At 37.0% G+C, this 24,523-nt stretch overlaps 1 protein-coding gene and 1 pseudogene across 1 annotated transcript in view; one reads left to right on the forward strand and one right to left on the reverse strand.

Annotated features, from left to right (window-relative positions):
• The window catches only part of ME1 (malic enzyme 1), a 189,591-nt gene that overhangs the window by 30,771 nt on the left and 134,297 nt on the right, over positions 1-24,523 (reverse strand). The window contains exons 7-9 of the mRNA XM_047858812.1: positions 21,139-21,248; positions 6,105-6,202; positions 4,275-4,388 (exon numbers count right to left, since the gene is read on the reverse strand). Coding sequence (XP_047714768.1) covers positions 4,275-4,388; positions 6,105-6,202; positions 21,139-21,248 — 322 coding nt within the window. The remainder of the gene's footprint in view (positions 1-4,274; positions 4,389-6,104; positions 6,203-21,138; positions 21,249-24,523) is intronic.
• Positions 13,966-16,396, forward strand: LOC125165555 (transmembrane and coiled-coil domain-containing protein 3-like; annotated as a pseudogene).

Genomic DNA, 24,523 nt, shown 5'->3' on the forward strand with positions numbered 1-24,523 from the left:
TCTGCATTAAGTTTCTTCAATTGCTTGAAGCAATAAGTTGCTTCAAGAGCCTTCCTCACTGTTCATCTGTTTCCTTTGAAACCTAGTCTCTAAATGCCTCTCCCAGTGAAATATCTTTTTTTTGCAAACGTTGGTCTTCTGCCTGGAAGGCCATTCATTAATCAATTCACTTTTTCACAAAACATTTATTGTCAATTATGCGCTAGACACTATGTAGGACTTTGAAGATACAGAAAGATGAAAGACATGATCCTCAAGTTCAGCCAAGATCTCCTAGTGAACTTTCCATTCTGCTTCCCTTGCCTCAGTTTCAGATAGAAGATGTTTAAGATGTCCATGGAGACTCAAGATAAACTCCCAACTCTCCCTTTCAAAATGAGCTGAAGAAACACCTTTTCTAAGAGCCCTTCTTGACATTCCCACTATTCTCCCTAGTGCAGGTGGAAGCATCATTTCCTCGACACCCCTAGCACCAAGGACATATTTCTATAACATTTTCATATACAGTTATAATGACTTGTTTGAGTTTTTCCCACTAGGCTTGTTTGAGTTTTTCCCACTAGGCTTGTAGAGTCATAGTGGCTTGAGTTTTTCCCACCAGGCTGTAAGCCTTCTAAGATCAAGGGCCTTACTGAGTCCCAGAGTCTAGTACAATACCTGACCCAGAGGCAATTTCATTCAGTAAATCTCATTTCCTGACCACAATATATGTTGTGTGGCCAGAATGCAAAACTTTTTCTATTTATGCTGATTCTTCAAAGCAAAAGCAGTTTCTAAGACAAGAAATTTTAAATTTCATGTTTTTCTTATATATGATAAAAAAATCACATTGCAAGTTAATAAAATGATTATTATTTGATTTTCAGATGTTATAAAGTATGTCCTGTCTTGTTTTACTTCTTTTTCATTTGTCACAAAAAGTTATTCATACACTCTTTAAGGAAAATATTATCTATATTAATTAAAATTTTTTTTCTGGCTTTAACATAATTGCTATGGAGAATTTGTAATATACAGAAAGGCATTAAAAATAATAAGATTTAAACTAGTATGTATTTGATACATTTACTTCTATAGTTCTATATGCAACTCAGTTTTTTAAACAAAATAGTGACATATTAACATGGTGTTTTCCTTTTTTCATCTAACATTACATTACTAATCCTTTAATGTTACTTATAGTTCTTTCAAAAAAACTCTAAGCCTGTATATTCTATTCATGTGGCTATTCCATAATTATTTCACAGTTATCCTCTATTTAGGTTACGGCATATTACCATTATAATGAGATAAACATATCATTATTACAATTAATGCTGTGATAACATTCTTAAACATAAAACATATGTCTGGCACAAAAATGGACACATAGATCAATGGAACAGAACAGAAAACCCAGAAATGAACCCACAACTATAAAGTCAATAAATCTTTGACAAAGCAGGAAAGAATATCCAATGGAAAAAACACAGCCTCTTCAATAAATGGTGTTGGGAAAACTGGACAGCAACATGCACAAGAATGACCCTGGACCAGTTCATTACATAACACACAAAAATAAATTCAAAAAGGATGAAAGACCTAAATGTGAGACAGGAAACCATCAAAATCCTAGAGAAGAACATAGGTAGTAACCTCTTTGACATTGGCCCTAGCAACCTCTTACTAGATATGTCCCTAAGGCAAGGGAAACCAAAGCAAAAATAAACTATTAGGACTTCATCAAAATAAAAAAGCTTCTGAACAGCAAAGGAAACAATCAACAAAACTACAAGGCAATCTACAAAATGGGAGAAGATATTTACAAATGACATATCTGATTAAGCATTATTATCCAAAATATACCAAGAATTTATAAAACTCAACACCCAAAAAACAATAATTAAAAAAATGGGCACAAGACATGACTAGACATTTTTTCAAAGAAGACATACAGATGGGCCAACAGACACGTGAAAAGATGTTCAATATCACACATCACCAAGGAAATACAAGTCAAAACTACTATGAGATATGTCACTCATGTGTGGAATTAAGAAACAAAACAGATGGCCATCTGGGTGGCTCAGTCGGTTGGTAATCCAACTTCGGCTCAGGTCATGATCTTGCCATTCTTGGATTCGAGCCCTGTGTCTGGCTCTGCACTGACAGGTCAGAGCCTGGAGCCTGAGATTCTGTGTCTACCTCTCCCTCTCTGCCCCTCCCCTGCTTGTGTGCTCTCTCTCTCTCAAAAATAAATGGATAAACACTTGAAAAAAAAGTTCTAAAAGAAACTAAACAGATGAACATAGGGGAAGGTAAGCAAACAATAAGATATAAACAGAAAGGGAGACAAATCATAAGAGACTCTTAAATACAGAGAACCCACTGAGGGTTGCTGGAGGGGTGATGGGTGTGGGGATGAGCTAAATGGGTGATGAGCATTAAGGAGGACACTTGTTGAGATGAGCACTGGGTGTTCTATATAAGTGATGAATCACTAAATTCTATTCCTGAAATCCTTACTACACTATATGTAACTAACTTGGATTTAAATTAAAAAAAAAAAACTACCATTAGATATCATCTCACACCTGCTAGAATGGCTAAAATCAACACCACAAGAAACAACAGGTGTTGGCAAGGATGTGGCTAAAAGAGAACCCTCTTGCACTGTTGGTGGGAATGCAAACTCGTGTAGCCACTGTGGAAAACAATATGGAGGTTCCTCAAAAAGTCAAAAATAGAACTACCCTATAATCCAGCAATTGCACTACTAGGTATTTACCCAAAGAATACAAAAATACTAATTTGAAGAGATACATGGATCCCAATTTTTATGGCAGCATATCTACAATAGCCAAATTATGGAAACAGCCCAAGTGTCCACTGACTGATGAATGGATAAAGAAGATGTGTGGTTTTAAATTTTTAAAAAATTTAAGGAAAACAAAAAGATGTGGTGTGTACGTATATGTATGTAGAGATAGATAGATAGATAGATAGATAGATGTACATGTACACACAATGGAATATTACTCAGCCATAGAAAAGAAAGAAATCTTGCCATTTGCAATGATGTGGCTGGAGCCAGAGACTATTATACTAAGTGATATAAGTCAGTCAGAGAAAGACAAATACCATGATTTCACTCATATCTGGAATTTAAGAAACAAAACAAAAATCATAGGGAGAAAAAGAGAGAGAGAGAGAGAGAGAGGCAAACCAAGAAACTGTCTTCACTAGAGAGATCAAACAGAGGGGAGGTGGCTGGGGGAATGGGTTAAATAGATGATGGGGGTTAAGGAGGGCACTTGTGATGAACATCAGGTGTTGTATGAAAGTGCTGAATCACTAAAGTGTACACTTGAAACTAAAAATATACTGTATGTTAGTTAAATGAATTTTAATAAAAATTTAAAAAGAAAAAAACCAAAAAACATTGTGTACATCTCTATTTCTATAGGACGTATTCTTACAATTCTATTGGATCAGAAGCATAAACTTGTAAAGGCTTTGGATACACATAAGATAGTTTTCCAGAAAGTTTGTTCACATTCACATTTGTCTCTATATTAAATTCCTGAAGCCTATGCTTATCACTGGTTATTTTACAAATTCATTTCCATGTAGAAAGGGGATTTACAAGTATTTTTTCTGGCAGTTTAAGGAAGAGTGATTAATGTGCACAGAAGGTAGAAGTAATATTAATGCCTTATAACTATGTAGCAACATGGTCACATTCTTAGTCTTATTTGGTTCTCACAATAACCTATGAAGTAGGTCCTGTTATCTCTATTACAGCTGGGGAAATGACTTTGTCAGTTAACACTGTAACAGCCATTAAAGCCCCTTCAGGAATTCTCATTGAAGCCCTCAAGACTTTGGTTGAGAGAAAGCGGCAAAAGAGGGGCTATTTCATTGTTTGTTCTTTTTTTTTTTTTCAGCTGGTGTGCATTTTGACATATAGCCCTTAGTAAAAGGACCTATAGCTAGTAGGTGTTTCAGTTGTGTCACTATCAAACTGCCTCATATGCAAACTAATTCAAGTGGCCTGACAATCCACAGAGTTGTAAAGGGCCTACGTACACCACAGGCAGATTCTACAGCTGAGCCACAAGCTTCTTTTTCAGAAGAATAATCAGTATTATTGTACGACACAGTCATTCATGTGTAATGGCTACTCTTTTCACATGGTGTTGGGGTAGGGTGGGTGGAAGCAGTTGTAGTCTTTGAGATGGGCAGCCAGAACGGCACATTAGTTTTTATTCTAGTTAAAACTGACAGATTCTTACCTTAACTATTAATCCTTTTGAGTCAACCAACCAGATCTTTTTCATGGCTTTCTCTTTTGGTAAGCCTTCTTTTTCCATGGCCATAACAATCAGGTGTGCAATCCCTAAGGCAGCCTGAGAAGGAGGTAATGAACACAAACTTTAAAAAGTTGTTCCACGTAATGTTTCACTCCACTATATCTTTATTAACAAGAAAGAACAAAACGGCTCCATTGACCTAAAGAGTTATATTCATTCATTTGTACTGGGAGCAAAGTATTTTTGTCACATTCGGGTTAAGCTAAAGGACAACTGTTTACTCTTCTTATCACAACAGAACCACTATTATGTGGCTTGCTTTTTAGCTACAGATAAACCAGCGATATCCTTGTCATCATCTTTAATCCTGTTAATGCAATTAAGATTTGCTTCAACAAGCAAATATTGACCCTAAAATAATGAACTGGTCAGCCTTGCTCATTGGACTGTATTGTTTATTGTTGGGCTCCAGATCCTCTAATTGAATTTGAAGAATGAAGCCTGGTCATTTGGATGGGAACTTGACCAATTAGGCAATAGAATAAAACATATAAAATCTCTGTCCCCAAGCATTTATTTACTCCATTAATTTGGACAAAGAAAGTACTGTGAAATCTCTTGCAAGATTAAAGGAATCTACTTCTTTGGTATTTGATGAATTTTGTGATAATCGGTGAATGTCCGAAACCTTTTCAGGGACAAACAAGTGGCAGTTTTGAGTCATCCAACCATGAATACCTCTGCCCTGCTGAGTATCAAGAACTGGCCTGTGCCATTCATCAAAACGCTTGGGAAATTCAAACAATTTGAATTCAAAGAAGAAATTTACTAAAATTAAATACAGCATGTAACATTGACACAAATAAAAACTCAAATTTTAATAAGCTATAATTTAGCCTTGATTTTATTTTGATGTGAAAATGAATTTGTGATTTACATCAGAATACTTTGAAAAGTTTACATCTTAGCATTTAAGTTCTGGCTTTGCATATTTTAAGAACAAGTAAAATCAAAACAAACACAATATATACAATTTCGACCAGTGTATTACACTTATTCATAATCCTATTCAATTTGAAATTGTAAAGCTTCTTAAGATATATACAGCCACAAAGTATTTCTCCATTCATTACATTCTATAATTCCAAATAATTTGGGCAGTTTTCTCACAAGAAGTTCAAACTCAATTGACATTTTAATTGCTATTGTTGGGGGTGAATTATTATCGCTGGAGTCTAGTTTTCTTTCTTCAAATGATTAACTCATAGCAAAGGAGGACAGAAAACAGTCCACTTTTGTCTTGCTGCCATCTCCTTCTAGCAATTGTAAATGTTTTGGTGCTTTTGCACGTAAACAGTTATAATGCATGACGAATCTCCAATTCAATTTTTTTTCTTAAAAACTTGTATATAGTGATCTATGTGTGCATTGACTTGTGAGTCAAGGAAACTCTCATATGTGAAACTGGAGGATACTAAATTCATCAGATACAATAGCTTAAATCCTTAAAGGCTTTTATACATAATCACACATTGGAAACTTCTCTGTTCCCACATGGCACCTTAAATATGTAAAACAGAAACCCATGGCACCATTTGATTATCTTACAAATTTAAGACTGAAAACTATCGCTATGCCTCCTTATGAAAAATTAAAATGCCTCAATACTTACTTTTGGAAATCTTTCAATAAAACCTACAGATGCAATCTACTAAAAACTTAAAAGAATACCCTGAACTTCAAATTAATGAATAATTAAGATAAATTCCACTCATTAGTTTCAGAGAACATAAGACTGTATAAGGCAGGTACCTCTCCAGCTCCTTGGAAGAGTATTGTTTGATCAGACAGTTTGTTCTTGGTTATTCGAAGAGCCGCAAGGATCCCTGCCACTGCGACAGATGCTGTTCCTGAAACAAGTAATAAGTACCCTTGAGTGATCCTCAAACAGACCCTGCCAAATTCTAAGCCTCAAATCTTTATTCACATCTTGAAATCATCATACAACGTGGTAACTGGTACAGAAAGGGAACGTGCAGTTGTCTGACCCCACGCTTATATATGAGGCAAAATTCTCAGGCTATTGTCATCAATATTTTAAGACAGCAACTCGCTACTATTCTTGAAAATATTGTGACTTAATGCAGTGATGTAATGACTAAGAGCATGGCATTTGGATTCTTATGTGGATTCCAGCTCAACCTGTTTACTAGCTGGATGAATTTAAAGGTTTATTTATTTTTGAGAGAGCACGCCAAGATGGGGAGGGGCAGAGAGAGAGGGGACAGAGGATACAAAGCAGGCTCTGCACTGACAGCAGAGATCCTGATGCAGCTCAGACTCATGAACCATGCGATCATGACGTGAGCTGAAGTCAGACGCTTAACCAACTGAACCACCCAGGCTGAATGAATTTAGAGAAATTATTTTGTATATCAGTTTCCTCATCTGTAAAATAGTTGTACTGTGTGAGATAAAAGAGTACTAAGTGCTATTCGATTCTTCCCCCTAATTACTCTAGGGGCTCCGAAACCTATTACTAATCCCCTCTACACAAAGCGGGTACACAGTAAATGCTTCCTGATTATGGTATTGATGGTAATGATGTTCTACATACATTTGGAATTTAATCTTTTAATCTTCAATTTGAAAAACTGATAGTTAATAGCAATGAAAATCTGATGTTATTGCATCCTTTAATTGGCTTCCTACCTATAATAATCCCAAAGGTGCTGAACAATATTAATGTAAAATTTATTTAGAATGAAGACTGAGTTTTCCTCATCATGCTTCATGGTCATAGAAACTTCACAGTTTTAATTTTACTACTTTGACATACAGGCTTTCACAGATCACAGAGCAGTTTTTGTGCTTTTAAACATAATTACATAGCTCAACTTCTTTATTGGCTCATGTCTAAAATAAAACTTTGTACCCTCATGCAGTACTTTCCAGCTGTATATACATACTCCTCTAAATAACACTATAATGGTTCCTAGATCACTCACCTGGGTAGTAAAGCTTAGTTAATTTTTAAACACCCATATTTAGTTGAAAAAAAATTGATTGTAATAGGTTTGATGCATGACACAATGATGAAGTGTTATATATGCCATGTGCCAAAAATGGATTAAGTTTTTACCTTCAGTATGTTTGTTATTTTCAATATTTTGGTTAGTTGTTTCTTTCTTACAGAATTTGGTAGTCATAAATAAGACCATGACAATTATTGAAGACCTGTGTGTCTCCTGCATGTTTTTCACTTAGAAACACAATGTGAATCACGAAAATAAAATGCTAGCCACTTTGAGCCACCATTATAATAAAGTATGAACTGTGGTAAGTCATACATTATGCAAAGGCTACCCTTCTATACATTATCTAAAATGAAAGTCTGTATTTTCTTTGGGGAAATACTGAGAAGTGGAATTAGTGGATTATATAGTATTTATATTTTTAGTTTGGGCGATCCTCCATACTGTTTTCCACAATGAGTTACACCAATTTGCATTTCCACCAACAGTGCACAAGGGTTCCTTTTTCTTCACATACTTGCCAACACCTGATATTTGTGTTTTTGATTTTAGCCATTCTGATAGGTACAAAGTGATACCTCGTTGTGGTTTTGATTTGCATTTCCCTGATGATGAGTGATGCCGAACAACTTTACATGTGTCTGTTGGCCAATTTAATCTCCTCTTTGGAAAAAAAATGTCTGTTAAGGACCTCTGCCCACTTTTTAATCAGATTATTTGTTTTTTTGGTGTTGAGTTTATAAGTTCTTTACATACTTTGGATATTAACTCTGTATCAGATATATCATTTGCAAATAAATGAAAATACTAATTCAAAAAGATGTATGCACCCCTATATTTACTGCAGCATTATTGACAATAACCAAGATATGGAATCAACCCAAATGTCCACTGATAGATGAATGGGTAAAGAAGATGTGGTACATACAGGTACATACATACACAAACACACACAATGCAATATTACACAGTCAAATGAGATCTTGTCATTTGCAACAACATGGATGAACCTAGAGGATATAATGCTAAGAAAGTCATACAGAGAAAGACAAATACATGTGGAATCTAAAAAACAAATAAACAAACAAAAATCAGGATCAGATCTATAAATACAGAGAATGAACAAACTAATGGATACCAGAAAAGGAGGATGAGCAAAATGGGTGAAGGGGAGTGGGAGATACAGGCTTCCAGTTATGGAATGAATCAGTCACAGGAATAAAAGGCACAGCATAGGAATATAATCAGTGGTATTAGTGTAAAAGTGTTATATGGTGACAGATGGTAGCTACACTTGTGGTGAGCACAGCATAACATATAGAGTTATTGAAACACTATGTCGTATACCTGAAACTCACATAACATTGTGTGTCAACTATAATCAAATAAAAAATAATAGTAATAAATGAAAGCCTGTGTAAAACAATGGCTTATTATGCAGAAAAGACACCATAACAATTATGTGTTTGTCTCTTTGTCTCTTACATCAAGACAGACTCACAAGAGCTGTTAAATAGATGAAAAAAGAACTTGAGAGAGACACTGGTATCCAGAAGATACGAAGTTATTCACAAATAGTAGTTCAAACTATCTCTATCTCAGGCTTTTTGAAGCTAGCCAGAAGTTTGGATTTCAGGGATTCTAAGCTCCCTTCCAACTCTGAGATTCTGCAACGTTAAGGGTCTCTATACATTCCACCAGAACCAACAAGATTTAACCAGTTGATGAATCAAAGTTGAAGTATCATCAGCAATCACTGTATCTGTATTATTTTTAAAAATTTTTTTAAGTTTATTTGTTTATTCTGAGAGAGAGAGAGAGACAGAGAGAGAGAGAGAGAGACAGCATGTGCGGGGTAGGGGCAGAGAGAGACAGGGAGAGAGAGAATCCCAAGCAGGCTCTACACTATCAGTGCAGAGCTCAAACTCATGAACCATGAGATCATGACTGGAGCTGAAACCAACAGCCAGATGCTTAACCGACTGAGGCACCCAGGCGCCCCAGTTTTGATTTGATTTGATTTTTTTAAAATTTTTTCCCTGTTTTGATTTTAAACAGAACTGGGCATTTAAGAACAGAGAGAATAAAATATCTCAAAAGATCTAAACTATAATATGATGACATTTTTATATGGTTGTGCTGGATCATCCTGTATTAAAAGTCAAGACATTAGGAATGCGGGAAAGGGAGAAAGAAAAAGTCAAGACATTTTAAATTCGTATTAACTCAAATAAGATAAACTAAATCCCTGTCTACAGTGGATGTCAGAGGCTTCTATTTAAATGTGTATTCTATAACATTTCATGAGGACATAATAAAACATCCAAACTTCTCTTCATGCAATTATTAAGAATCAAAAAGATATTTTTACTATCAAAAATTAATTTGAGCATTATTCTTGCACATTTCCTGGTCCTACTTCCTGGTACTACTTTGATTTAAATTTCACTACAGTCAAGGGAATTAGTGTGGCAAGCTGATACTTCACAAAAATGTAGGTTTTTCACAATAAATTATTCCAAAATAACTTTTGTTTTGAGACTCAAAACTGAATTTTTAGTAGAGCACACAAAGACAGGCTGAAGTTTATGACTTTTAAAGACCAGTTAATATTTAACATTGACCAAAGAATGACCTCTACTAATGCAGTAGTTCGTTAAATCTGATTAGGATTACTATATATAACCAGCAAAGGTGAATAACACGTAATCAAATAATTATAATCCTCACGTGCTACTAAATAAACAGATCAGACAGAACTAGAAGCAAGCAGGGTGGGAGTGAATGTGTTGAAGCAGGGGCCACAGTATTTAGAGGACATGCCACCTGAGCACAGTATCAAAAGATTAAGATGAGAGCTCCAGGACCTCCCATAGGACAAGCATGTGCAAAGACATGGAGGCAGAGAAGACTGGTCAAATCGAGGGACTGAACACATAATTCAGTTTTCCGTCTCCCCCAATGAACTCTACTAAAACAACAGAGAGAAGATTTAAAAAAAAAAAAAAAAAAAAAAGGTCAAGGAACCAGAAGAGGATAGCATCAAAATCTTAGCATCTAGGAGGCAGATGGGCAAATGGCGACAGACTTAGTAGATGTGGGAAAGCTGAACTGCTGGCCAGCCATGGGGAATGCTAACAAGTGATTAGACTGATAAAGCAGAACTCTTGAAAGGCCTAGTTATAAGAGGGACCAAGAACCTATGAAAGTAGGGATGAAGAAGAGGCTGAAAACAGGAGGTTGTTCAAAAATCTGTTAAGAAGTAGTTATAATCTAGATCCATTTTCCTCACCTTTTATTAGATGGCTGACCCTCCACACTCTGGAGGTTTATGTTATAGAAAGGGTATCTAGATTATTAAGACACCAGGCATAACTGTAAAACATCAGGGGAAATTGGTGGCAAGGGATGCCATATTTGAAAACAAGAAGATTAAATGCAAATTTACATACTCAATATGCAGACACCCCCCCCCCCCACTCCTACTTGGCTCAAAGAATACTGGCAGAAAGCTCATCCTAGCAGAAAGCTAATGTCAGGAGAGAGACTGAAAAACCTTTTCTGTAGAATCTGAGCAATGTAAGAGAAAAAGGCCAGAAACTGACAAGGGAGATTTCCTTAAGGAAATGGCTCAACCAAATACCTTACAGCAAAAACCCTGAATACAAGCTCCATTTGTATACCAAGCCTCCTAAAATATAAAAGGGAAGAGAACACATGTGAAACTGTAGGTTTTATAGTGTTGCTGAAGCAAACAGAACTTATTAGAATGCAAAGTGACGTGAGGCTAGAGAAGTGTTTAGATCATGCAGGGCCTTCTATTACACACTAAAAGTAACTATATAAAGGAAGTATATAAAGCAAGGCAATTATAATTTATTATAGGTAACAGAAGGCTGCTAAAAGATTCTAAATTCAGAGAGTGGAGGGGGGAATACATTTGCGAGTTGGAGGCTGGTGGGATGTAGACGAGTTAAAAGGTCACTACAATTATTGAGGAGAGAGGATATTGCAACAATCCAAGAGAGAAGCCAGTTGAGAGGGAGGAAATGTTTAAGACAGAAAAATCAACAGGACTTAATGATTAAATACATAGAATGGATGAGGAAAAAGTCAGGAATAATCATACATTTTCTTGTTTGGAGGACCAGGGGAAAATGTGCAAGGTAAACAGGAGTTCAGTTTTGAGCTTATGAGGTTGTCCTCTCTGTGTGCTGCTCAGGAAACAATGTCAAGAAGGTAGTCAGATATACAGGTCTGGAACTCAGTCTAGAAATCTAGGTCGGAGATAAAAGATCTGGAATTCGAAAATGTGTAGTTGTATTTAGGTCATGTGGATTCATAACACTATTCAGTGAGTAAGTTCTCTTCAAAAGGAGAGAACCCGAATGAATATAAACATTTAAGGAGTAAGGGCAGGAGAATGTGATATAGGGAAGATGACTAAGTAAAAAGTGGTCAAAGAGGTAGGAGAAGCAAGAAAGTGGATGGCTGTCATGGAAACAAAGGGAGGAAGTAGTGACAAACGTAAGAAAGGTCAATCAAGAAGGGAAATGACAAATAACCACACTAGATCTGGTAATTACATCATGGTGACCTTTCAGAGAGCTACTTTATTTACACATGCTAGAGCCAAAGTTGGAGGGCAGTGTGCGGAGGAATAAATAAAAGAAAAAGAACAGAGACAGCAGGTGTTGAGCAGTCCTTGGAAAAGCTTAGATAAGATAAGAAAGAGTGAGATGAAGATGGGGGTGGGGGTGGGAGGGAAACAGAGCCAAGAAAAATCGTTTATTTTTATATTTTTAAGGAAAGAATGACAAGGGCTGTTGCTGAGGAAAATGAGGATGAAGGCAATTATTTTAAAAATTAAAGCAGGGGCGTCTGGTTGGCTTAGTCGGTTAAGCGTCCAACTCTTGATTTCGGCTCAGGCCATGATCTCGTGGTTGGTGGGATTGAGCCCCATGCTGGGCTCCATGCTGACCGTGTGCAGTCTGCTTGGGATCCTGTCTCTCCCTCTCTCTAGGTCCCCACTCATTCTCACTCTCACTCTCTCTCAAAATAAATAAACTTAAAAAAAAAAGAATTAAAGAAATTTAAACATGGGAAGGCTAATGGGAAGGCAGTAGAGAGAGAGTGGCTGAAGACACAGGAAAAGAAGCTAACCACTAATTCTAATGAGTTTTTCCAAACTGGAATGGTTTCACTGTTACTAAAGCAGAGTAATGTTTGAAAAAATCTGCTAGATTAAATTCTTTTGCAGTAAGAATATTTGACAAAAGAATCATGCATTCTAATTCATGTGCTGCTTTTTCTGTTAAATGTTTGATAAAACAAATTCTAATATAACAAAATAGTCTAAGTAGTTCTTTTGTCTTCTAGTATAAAGACATCTTAGCGGAAACACAGGGGAATGCAACTGTGGTGTCTCCATATAAAATAAAGTGCTCTCGAATATGAATGTTAAGTCAACTGAGTATTAAAATCTACAAATAAGAGGAAGGAATAAGTGTAGTCAGAATACTGTTTTCTTTTTTTCTCTGTATAACTTCTTATCCTTCACATAACTGGTATCAATTAAGTGGTGACGTGAAGAATGCCTCTTATAAGGAAATGAGAGCACATACCAAATTACTACATAAACTAATAACAATACGACTTTGAAAAGAACACTAACAGACACAATAGGTTTTTGGTATTAAGTAATCTTGCTAACGAAAGATTATATATTAGGTATTCTTGTGTTACGGCTCAACAGTTTAGCGTGGTATCTTTTGACACTTGAAAAAATGTATTCATAAAAAGATGCCCATTGTAGCAAATCCATTAAACAGTTAAAATCCAGATATACAAAGACTAAAGAAATCACCTATAATCCTACTGCCTAGGTAGAATCCTTTTCAACATTCTGATGAATATTCTTACAGCTGTTTTCTATATCTGATATGTGCAAAGTAAAGAAAATTTTAATTTGTAAAAAATACCTCATGCCATGCATACGATTTTAGCATACTTTCTGCCACTTAACAATATCCTGTGACTACCTTATGATGTCAATAACATATTTTAAAATATTCTGTATACTTATAATATTCCATAATATGGATATGTCAAATTTATTTAACCAAACCTCTACTTTTAGATATTTAGAGGACTTCTGATTTTTTGCGTTAAAAAATAACATTACAATACAGACTGCATTCCAGAGAGGGCAATGGGTGGCTAGGGCCCTCCTCAAGCCCAACCCTGCCCCCCCCCCCCCCCCCCGTCCCCCACCCTGGGGGGCAGCCCCACCACATGCCACCTGAAAGGGGAAACAGGAAGGCTTCTCCCTGTCTGGCTCTCAGTGCCAACGAGTCAGACCTAGGATGCACTGCAGCTGGGCCAGGTTCCAAAGTAGCTAGATAACTGATGCTCGATTCGTCAGGCCTGTTCCTGCCACACTCACACTGCTTGCTCCAGGACCACCTGCATGCAGCACCAGGTGCCGCATTTGGTATCAGCTGAAAATGTGTATCTAAATATGAGCTCAGCTCAACAGAAAGCTTTGGACAGCCTTGCCTTCTCCTGTAAAATTGGATCGTGAAGGTATTAGAGCAAGTTACTTCTGGATGTTGCTTCTAATAATACTTCCTCTGATAATGGATGCTGTGGAAGGTGGAGAGGTGTTGGAACATGCCATCAAGTTACAGCTTGAGGCGGACGGGTGGCTATAACTCAGAGGAAGCAGTGGGTCCTCCATAGTTGCGGAAGGCTCTCTGGGTTTCTTCACTAAAAGACTGGGGTTCTTTACTGACTGAAAAGGACAATCAGAGAAGTGGGAAAAGATGCCCGTCTGTGGGATGAAGAGAAAATGTTTCAGGTGCATACATTTGAAATGTTCCAAAAAGAGGTGAATGAAGTGAAAATGCACAGTCTTCCAGGCTGTCCATGGACCTGAGAGAGCCCTGCAGGGAAATTACAAAGATGTTGTGACCATGAAGGAGAGCAGCAGGCAGCACCTAGAGCCCTTGGGAGAGGCTGCAGTAAAGGAAGAGATGGAACCTGTGGAACTTGTAGCAGCAGAAAAACATCAAGTTGAAGCCCTCAAAAATACACATCATCAAAACAAAAGTTTATCCATGCTTGACATTCTTGAAGATGTGAGAAAGAGGAAGGAAGAATGCACTTTTGATGACAATGCATCAGTCAAAGGGGTCAATTTTGAGGCAGTTCTGAGGGTGGGAGAAGAGGCAACTCTAAGCAACACCTCACAAAAAATGAGAAGTGGAGCCTGATCTGGGTCTTAGCATGCTGACTGACTCCCAGAATGACCAATATATTTTGACCAAGCCCAGAGACGCAACAATCCCGGGTGCAGATCACCACCTGACGAAGAACGCTGTTAGCACAGGAGCGTTGTCTTTCCTTGGAGCCGGCTGTGCGTAGCAACGGGACTGCCGACATACAATATTTCCTTTCACGACTGCTGAGATACTTTTGGGACCTCCAGGACGAAAGGGGATTAAGTTTATTGTACAAGTGGAGACATGAGAATTTGGGGTTCTTTACTCTTTTTCTTATTGGCTTAGAATTTTCCCCAGTGAAGCTGAGAAAGGTAGGAAAGATTGCCCTACAAGGACCACGTCATATGGCACTAGCAGTGACTGCATTCGGCTTACTATGGGGACATCTTTTACAGATCAGACGCACCCAGAGCATCTTTATTTCTACTTGCTTGTCCTTATCAAGCACACACGTAGTGTCCAGGCTCCTCATGGGTAGTACCTGTGGTGAAAAAGAAGCAGGTGATGTTGACTATACACGGTGCCTCTCGAGATGCTCGTAGTGCAGGACACGCAGCCAGGCTTTAGTCATGGCCCGCAGGGTGGCCCTTATCCAATTCACTACTGTGAATACTGGCTTGTTGGTCAGATTCTTTTCTCTGTGGCTGCTGCTTTTCTTCTATGCCTTATCATAAAGACTTATCTCATAGGCCTATCTTATCTAAAGCTTCACATTGAAAGCAAAGGGAATAAAAAATATAAGAATCTGTGCTTTCACCTCTTTTTCAAAAATGTTTTATATATTTTTGAGAGAGAGAGAATGAGAGCAGGGGAGAGGCAGATAGGCAAGGGGACAGAGGATCAGAAGCAGGCTCCCTGGCTCTGCACTGACAGCAGAGAGCCCGATGCAGGGCTCAAATCAAACCCATAAACTGTGAGATCATGACCTGAGCCCAAGTTGGAAGCCTAACAGACCGAGCCACTGGGGTGCCCCACTGCTTTCATCTTTTTTTTTTTTTAATTTTTTTTACATTTATTTATTTATTTTTGAGAGACCAAGAGAGACAGAACACAAGTGGGGGAGGGGCAGAGAGAGAGAGAAAGAGAGAGAGAGAGAGAGAGAGAGAGAATCAGAAGCACACTCCAGGTTCTGAGCTGTCAGCACAGAGCCCAACACGGGACTCGAACTCATAAACCATGAGACCATGACCTGAGCCAAAGTCGGATGCTTAACCAACAGAGCCACCCAGGCGCCCCTGCCTTCATCTTTTTAATGCTGTCACAGAGCTGTTGGATGTCTCCATGGAGCTGGGCTGCTTCCTGGCCAGACTGCTCATCTCTTCCCAAGGCTACAAGGTCACCGAGGAGATCGTGTCTTAAATTAAGCCTACTTGTGACTTCCTGGTTACCATTTTCTTTGCATCAGTTAGCAGGTCTTCACCTGTTTCCCACTTTTGTGGTGTAGGAGCTCACCGTCCTGATGGTCCCTACTTTGTTGGTGGTGATCATGAACTTTGCTCTAGTATCTTTGGTTCTTGTCTCTTCCTGCCGAAGACCAGCGAGTACATCAAGTGGCTCACGGCCACAGGGGCCGAGTGAACAGCTTCTCTTCCATCCTGGGAGCAGAGTGCACAGAGAGGGCATCACCTCTCAGAGGCATACCTCCTAGTCCTGAGAGTGACTATGCTCAGCTTTTAGTGGCCCCAGTGCTATGAAGAGCTGCAATTATCAAGTGTGTGCCACCTCAGGAGAGTTGGTCAAGTCCCTAAGGGCACCGACCGAGATGACACATGGCTTCACAAAGTGAAACCTGGGTATGGGAATTCAGAAGCTTGGGACACTTCAGTGAGGGCACATTTAGGGCACATTTCTGTGAGCCAGCTACATCAGGAACAAAACACTCCATTAAAGGTGGGGGGTGGGGCCTTCCTACTGGCCTGACTTTATAACTTACTGCCATAGTTTAGGATTTACCAAAATAATTTACCGCATTCAGTTGATTAAGAATAATACAAATATAATGCTGTGTTTTACAAATCACCTTGACTATTTTGTCCGGATGTGCCTTTTCTTCTGAAATTATTGTTACTCATCAGTACATGATTTTTTCGGAAAAAATAATAATTAGAAAGGTTTTTATTTATTGTTCAACTTTACCATCTTAATCTGTTGGTCAATGTTTGTTAACAATCCCGTGATGTGAAATTTTAATTCTGGCAATGAGTTTGAAAAGTTACTTTTAATACTTAAGGCCTACATTTTCTAATATGAGACAAGTATATTCTAAATGTCTTTGTTCTTTATTATAATAATCTAAAAGCTCAATTCAATTTTTATTACATATATCATCCTTTTAAAATATTTGCTTTGATTCACAAGAATATACATGCTTTTAAAAAAGATCATTTATGATCAGAGAATAATTGAAAAAATAACATTGCAACAATAATGTTAATAATATATAACTAATGTTAACAATACTATTAAAAACAATAAGTATCCTTATCTAAACAGACATTCTACCAAAGAAGATATACAAATGGCCAATAGGTACAGGAAAACGTGCTCAACATCACTAATCATCACAGAAATGCAAATCAAACCATACGAGGTATCACTTTGCACCTGTTAGAAGGGTTATTACCAGACACAAGAAGTAACAAGTGTTGGCAAGGATGTGGAGAAAACCGAACTCTGGTGCACCACTGGTGGAAAGTAAATTGGTGCGGCCACTATGAAAAAAAGTATAGAGATTCTTCAAAAAATTAAAGATAAAACTACCATATGATCCAGCAATTTCTCTTCTGGGTATTTATCTAAAAGGAATGAAATCACTATCTTGAAAAGATTATCTGCAACCCCATGTTCATTGCAATATTATTTACAATTGCCAAAACATGGAAAAAATCTAAAATGTCCATCGATGGATGAATTAAAAAAATGTGATACACACACACACACACACACACACACACACACACTGGAATATTATTCAGCCATAAGAAAAGAAGGAAATCCTAATATCTGTGACAACAGAAATGGATCTTGAGGGTATGAGGCTAAGTGAAATAAGTCAGATGGAGAAAGACAAATACTCACTTATATGTGGAATCTAAAACAAAACCAAAACCAAAAAGCCAAATTCATAGAGAACAGATTGGTGGCTCCCAGAGGCTGGGGTTGGGAAGTGGGCAAAAGGCATGAAGGTTTTCAAAAGGTACAAATTTCCAGTTATAAAATAACTAAGTCCTGGGGCATGTGGGTGTTTCAGTCGGTTAAGCATCCAACTTTGCCTCATGTCATGATCTCAAGGTTAGTGAATTCGAGCCTCACTTCTGGCTCTCTGCTGTCAGCATGGAGCCTGCTTCAGATAGTCTGTTCCCCCCTCTCTCTGCCCCTCCCCTGCTTGTGTTCTTTCTCTCTCTCTCCTTCTCAAAATGAATAAACATTTAAAAGTAAATAAACAAACAAATAAATAAGTCCTTCGGATGTCATGTACAGCCTGGTGACATACTGTATTCTGTATCTGGAAGTTGCTAAGAGTAAATTTTAAAAGTTCTTGTCACAAGAAACTGTAACCATACATGGTGATAGATGTTAACTTACTGTGGCAGTCATTTTGCAATATATACATATACCAAATCATTATACTGCACTTAAAACTAATAGTGTTACATGTCAATTATATCTCCATTAAAATAATAAACACATATTTAAAATAAATAAATATCCTTGTACATTTGCTTTACATACTTTTACTTGCTCAGGATAAATTTCTACAAATGGAATTGTTGGCTCAAAGAGCCTTAGACTTTTAAGGTTTTTGACACATACTGCCTTCCCAAGAGTTGCACCAGTTTATATTTGCACCATCGATATATGAGTGCTCATCTTCTTACAGCATCGTTAACAGTTGGGATTACTATAGAAAATCTTTGCCAGCTTGATACAGAAAATCAGTTTTTCATTTGCTTTTTAATATGCTTTTTAAAACATAGTGGTGTTAAACTTTGAAGCATGTTTACTGGCCAACAGTCTTCCTTCTTTTGTGAAAAGTCCATTCTATCATGTCTGATTTTTTATCTTTTCAATTATCAAGTATAAGATTAGGCTATATTTACCTTATTTTTTAAAAAATCCTAATAAACTTGTTTATTATGGCTGAATGTTCTATGTAAAATATTTACAGTGTTATGTTAGAGAACAGCCATTCCAGAGAGGGTATTATGAGAAGAAAAACCTCTTTTTGTCATTGATTTTAAATGACCAGAGGATGAGACCTTATTGTTTTGATCTGAATTTGCTGAATTCAGATAATATAATTAAATGTCCAATTTCTTAACATATTTAACTGGCACATTTTTTCCAGTTAAAAATAATTATAATTAGAATGCATTAAGGCCCAAATCTCTATCTAAAACCAAAATCTCTATCATTTGAAATTATTTTAGATTATTTAGATAAATTACAAGATTTTTAAAATCAAATACTTTTCATAAAATATCTTTAAATAACACATCTGTTAAAAAAAAAAAAAAAGAAACGAAACGAAAAAAGTTCTCCCCAGGGTCCAGTGTGAAACATTTATTTACATGGTAAGGCTGTAATGGCTACATAATTATTTTCCTTGGCACTGGAATGCAATTTCTTTGCCCACAGTGGGGAAAGTATTACATTGTGGGCAAAATGGTAAAAACATAAGGTTAAAAAGGTAAAATAGAAACATATGGGGATAATGTGTCACTAAGGACACTATTTTGGTATGGAGAAATGCACAAAATGATTTCGTTGTTTCTAATCAGAACCCCAATAACTTGCCAAAAGTTTTCTCTAGTCAGAGATTGGGCCCATTTTTCTCAAATCTGTCTTTTTGTTGGCTAAGGCAGTCATACTCTAAAATTCCTATGTGTAAAGAGGTAAACATGCAGATTTTATTTTAGGACAGATTTGCTGGGGTGAAAAATTAGTTATTTAATGCCTCCACTGTGGTGACCTGCTGGGTGGAGTGGGGAATATTCTGTTGTGGACACTCCAGAGCAATTCCACATGCAATACTCTTGGCCTTGACTTAAGTAAGCATCTGCCTCAGATTTCTTGTGCTCCTGACTTTAATTCTGATGCAGCCTAGGCCTTGACCTCTAAGTTCTGACTAAGTCGATAGGAGCTCTGACCCTAATTCCAAACTGCTCATTTTGTTTGATAATTTGGATTTAGCATTGTTTGTCTTAAACTGAACTCTGATGCCTATTAATTCTGTGTATTGATTCAAAAGTATGCAATATCAGTCTGTAAAGATGGATATTTCTGTGGGATCCACAAAATCAAAAGATAAGAATATTAAAGAAAGGATAGTTTTTTCAGCGGTGAATGTAGCTATCTTTTTTTTTTTTTAAGATTTTAAGTAATCTTTACGCCCAGTGTGGGGCTTGAACTCACAACCTTAAGATCGAGAGTCAATGCTCTACCAACTGAGCCAGCCAGACGCCCCTAATGTGACTATTTTAGAGACCACTACATAATTAACTGGTAAGTGATCCAGTCACTGGTCTACAAAATCTGTCTGCAGCACCAAAAGCACGCTATCACTATATATGTATCTTTAAGTTACAGCTATAATAGAGCTATAGTGCTGTAAAATTAGATTCTTTGCTTCCCTTTTGAATTTCTCCAAATATTCACTTCTCATGAATAAATATTCAAAAAGAAATTTAAATAAAAAAGAAAGAAAATAAAGTTGAAGTAACGTATAGCAGCATCTTTATCACGAAAATGATACTACAGTAACCATGTGATTAACATCACAAAGGATTTGGGGCAAAGAAAGACTCAACCAATTGCTTTAGTATGCCTCAAAAGGTACAGAGGCTCATTATTTTTAAACACATTATATTCATATAGTTATGTCACAATACAGAATTTAAGCATAGTGAATTTTAAAAGTTATATTTGTAAAGTACAACTCAGTTCAGAGGGTATTTTCACACATAATTACTTGTCCTCAATATAAACTCTATGAATAGACAAACATTAGCATCCTCGTCTTACATTTAAACTCTTCTTAGACCACCTCATTTCCAATAGCATTCAACATCTTATTTCACATTGGCTGTCTTCCTGCTAAGTTCCCCGTTGGCACTTATCACCACTCAGATCTAATGCTTCTTTCAAATACTACATTAGAATACCTCACTCATGGTCTACAACCTACCTTTCCAGGTTATTCAATTTTCCCCATTATGCCGATTCTTTCATTTTAAACATCCAATTTATTTTTTTTTTAAGTTTACTTATGTTTTAAAGAGAGGGAGACTGAGAATCCCAAGCAGACTCTGCGCTGTCAGTGCAGAGCCCAATGAGGGGCTCAATGTGGAGCTGGAACTCATGAACCCTAAGATCATGACTTAAGTCAAAACCCAGAGTCGGAGGCTTAACAGACTGAGGTGCCACCCAGGTGCCCCCTATTACACACATTCTTTAACCTCATGGGAATATCTGGGCCCTTTTGCCCTATGCATTCTGTATCTTCACTTCCTTCCCTATCCAGCTTACCTTGAATATCATCATTGAATGTGCAATACTGGTTTTGATATTTCTTCAGGAGACGAAATGCATTTATATTGGCAAAATCTTCAAATTGAATAAGGCAATTCATCCCATACCTATGGGACAAAACATTCACTTTAGAAGAGGTTCATGAAATAACATACAAATAAACCTTTGAAATCAGTCTACAGAAAAGATAAAACCTTTTCTTTTAAAGGTTCTATTTTGCTACTTAGTATAAGTATGTAATGCAATGTCTGTTCAGCAAATATTCACTGCATACTTAGTACAGAAAAAGCATTGTGTTGGCACTGTGAAATAATACAAAAATGAGAAAAATAAGGTCCCTATCATCGAACAATTTAAAATTTAGTAATTTTTAGAAAGTTTTTGAAAAAAATAGAAAGTAACATAAAAGCGATATAAACAAGCAATTATAGATGTTGAGAGGACAGATATTACTTCGGGCTGGAATCACAGACCTGGTAATAAATGAACTGAGTTGTTGTCATTTTTTTTAATGTTTATTTATTTTTGAGAGAGAGAGAGAGACAGAGACAGAGTGTGAGCAGGGGAGGGGCAGAGAGAGAGGGAGACACAGAATCTGAAGCAGGCTCCATGCTCTGAGCTGTCAGCACAGAGCCCAACCCGGGGCTTGAACCCACAAACTATGAGATCATGACCTGAGCCGAAGTCAGATATTTAACCAACTGAGCCACCTAGGTGCCCACAAATGAACTGAGCTTTAAGGAACAGAGATGTAGGTTTTTATAAGCCAGGTAAATACCAGAAGCAACATGAGGTGCAAATTGAGAAAGAAAAAAATTTTCAAAAAATAGCAAGAAACCCTATTTGGCTATAATGTGGTGATACATGTAAGGGTGTACTAAAAATAAGGTCAGAATTTTATATTGGAAACCTTAAAATTCTAGCCTAGGATTCTGGTTTTTATTCTATATTAATGGCCAAACACTGAAAGGCTTTGAGCTTTGAAGTATATTGGACAGATTTTTACTTCTGATATTAATAGCTTACTTGTCTGACCCCTTATATGATCATCCACCTGGGTAACCTATCCAAAGCAAGAGTAATTAACATTATTGATAACCCAAGATTCTAAGAGTTGCCAGAGAAAGCCATATAGCCATGCCTTGCCACTACAGTTATATGGTCTCCAACCTTGGCTAGACTCCCACTGCCACCCTACATGTGATTCCTCTTATTTGCTCTTGGTCAGCTTCCACTTCCATTATACCCAGTGGCTATTCCCAAGCTTTCCCAATCCTTTAAAATCTTGACCTCTTCACATGTCTCCCACATCTGGCATAGTGAGGGCATAATACATGATCTCCCTCAACTGTGCCCCCCACCCCAACCCCGACCTCTATCTTTAGCTGTATTCTTCAGGCACCAGTGGACAAGGTATTCCTCCTCCTCTTCGAGGTACCTCACCACAGGTGCCACATTCTCACTCCCTTCTTCTCAGTTAGCTCCCTCCCTTGTACTTATAACTTCTAGAGAAGTTCCATCCTCTCACCTGATTGAGTTTGAATCTCTCATTAAAGGGAAAAAGTTCTCTCTTGACCCCATGTTTTTCCTATTTAATGTGCTTGCAATAGTAGTTTACAGTTCATCTCTTATTTATTTCTCAATCCCCTGGAGTTTCCTATCTACCCTCATTATTCTAGTAAAATTGTTGTACTCAAGTTAAAATATTTCCTGACTAACTAAATCCAATGAACACTATTATCAATCTTTAATTTACCAGACCTCTTTGCCGCATTGCCACTAATCTGTTTGTGTTTTTTCTTGAAATTCTATTCCCCAGCCTTCTGAAATGTCATACTTTTCTGTGCCTTTTTTCACTTTAAAGTAATACGCATATGTCTGTACATACTTGCTTATTCTTTACAACCATTCTATGAGGCAAGGAATATTATTATTATTCTCTTACACATGAGAAAAACAGGCACAGCTTGTTGATACTTCCTGGTAATAACAGTCCAATAGCAACGATTAGAGTACTAATCTCTTTATCCAGAAAAAAATGACTCTATTTTAATTACTACAGTTTTTAAATGTCTTTATTTTTTTTTATTTTTAATGTTTATTTTTGAGAGAGAGAGAGAAAGAGCACAAGCAGGGGAGGGGCAGAGGGAAAGAGGGAGACACAGAATCTGAAGCAAGCTCCAGGCTCTGAGCTGTCAGCACAGAGCCCGACGCGGGGCTCGAACTCACAAACTGCGAGATCATGACCTGAGCCAAAGTCGGCGCTTAACAGACTGAGGCACCCAGGCACGCCTAAATATCTCTAATATTTAATAATATTATTTATCTCTCATCTTTCTCTTTATGTATCCACTTGGCTGTGGCAATGGTTTAAAAACACAGGCTTTAGAGTGCTCTTAGGGTGTAATCTTGTTCTCCACACTCATTCTGTATTCTTAACTGTGCTGTGCCTCTGTAGCTCTACTAGAATAAATGAGAATAATGAGAATAAAATATTATCATAACGTTGTTATCAGGATTAAGTGGTAAATGCAAGTTCTTGATGTGTGAAGACAGGTACATGAGTGCCCTATAATCTGAAATAATATTCACTTAACAGGAACAATAGAAGCCACAGATAGTGGGTATCTTCAAGTGCCTAAGAGAAAATAACTGTCATCCTAGAACAGAATATCTATCAAAGCCATTCTTCAAAAGGTTGAATTATGCATCAACTATATTTCAATAAAAAAAGAAATGTAAGTAAGAAAAATTCTTTTTAAGTAAGGTTGAAACAAAGACATCTTTAGATAAGTAAAAACCAAAAGACTTCAACTAAAGGAATTTTTCATGGGTAGAAAGAAAATAATCCCACAAAAAAGTTTATGATATAATAAAACAGTAAAATACAATAACAATAAACTTTTACCCATATAAAATAGTAAAGAGGAATAAAGCATGACACATTGAGGAGGCTGGGAAAATTTTTCCTCAAACGGCAACAATAAAGCAGAACAAATCCTTCAAAATCATCATTTCAGTGCTCTGGAAATCAACTAAAGGCAAAAGGAGCAAAAATTTAAAAGTAACATGTGGGAGTGGGGTCAAATCTTGACAGGAACATACAATTTTTAGGGTCCTTATATATATGATGCCATTCTAGGAAACTCTTTAGCTAGCTTTCTTAAAAATTACTAAGATGTTTTTACGAACGGACAAAAGCATTTCTATGGTTATAAACTACTGCTTTTCTTTTACAACCTTAGCAAAGAAGCAAACTTTGTGGTAGCAACGGATTATCCCAAACACAAATATCAGTTGATAATCATCTGGTGTTTATAAAGGTTCCTTCCCCACTTCTCTGGTTTCTACACAGGCCTTTAGAAAGTAAAGGCTGCATGCT

Source organism: Prionailurus viverrinus, chromosome B2 (genome assembly GCF_022837055.1).
Source record: "Prionailurus viverrinus isolate Anna chromosome B2, UM_Priviv_1.0, whole genome shotgun sequence".
Taxonomy (NCBI): Eukaryota; Metazoa; Chordata; class Mammalia; order Carnivora; family Felidae; genus Prionailurus; species Prionailurus viverrinus.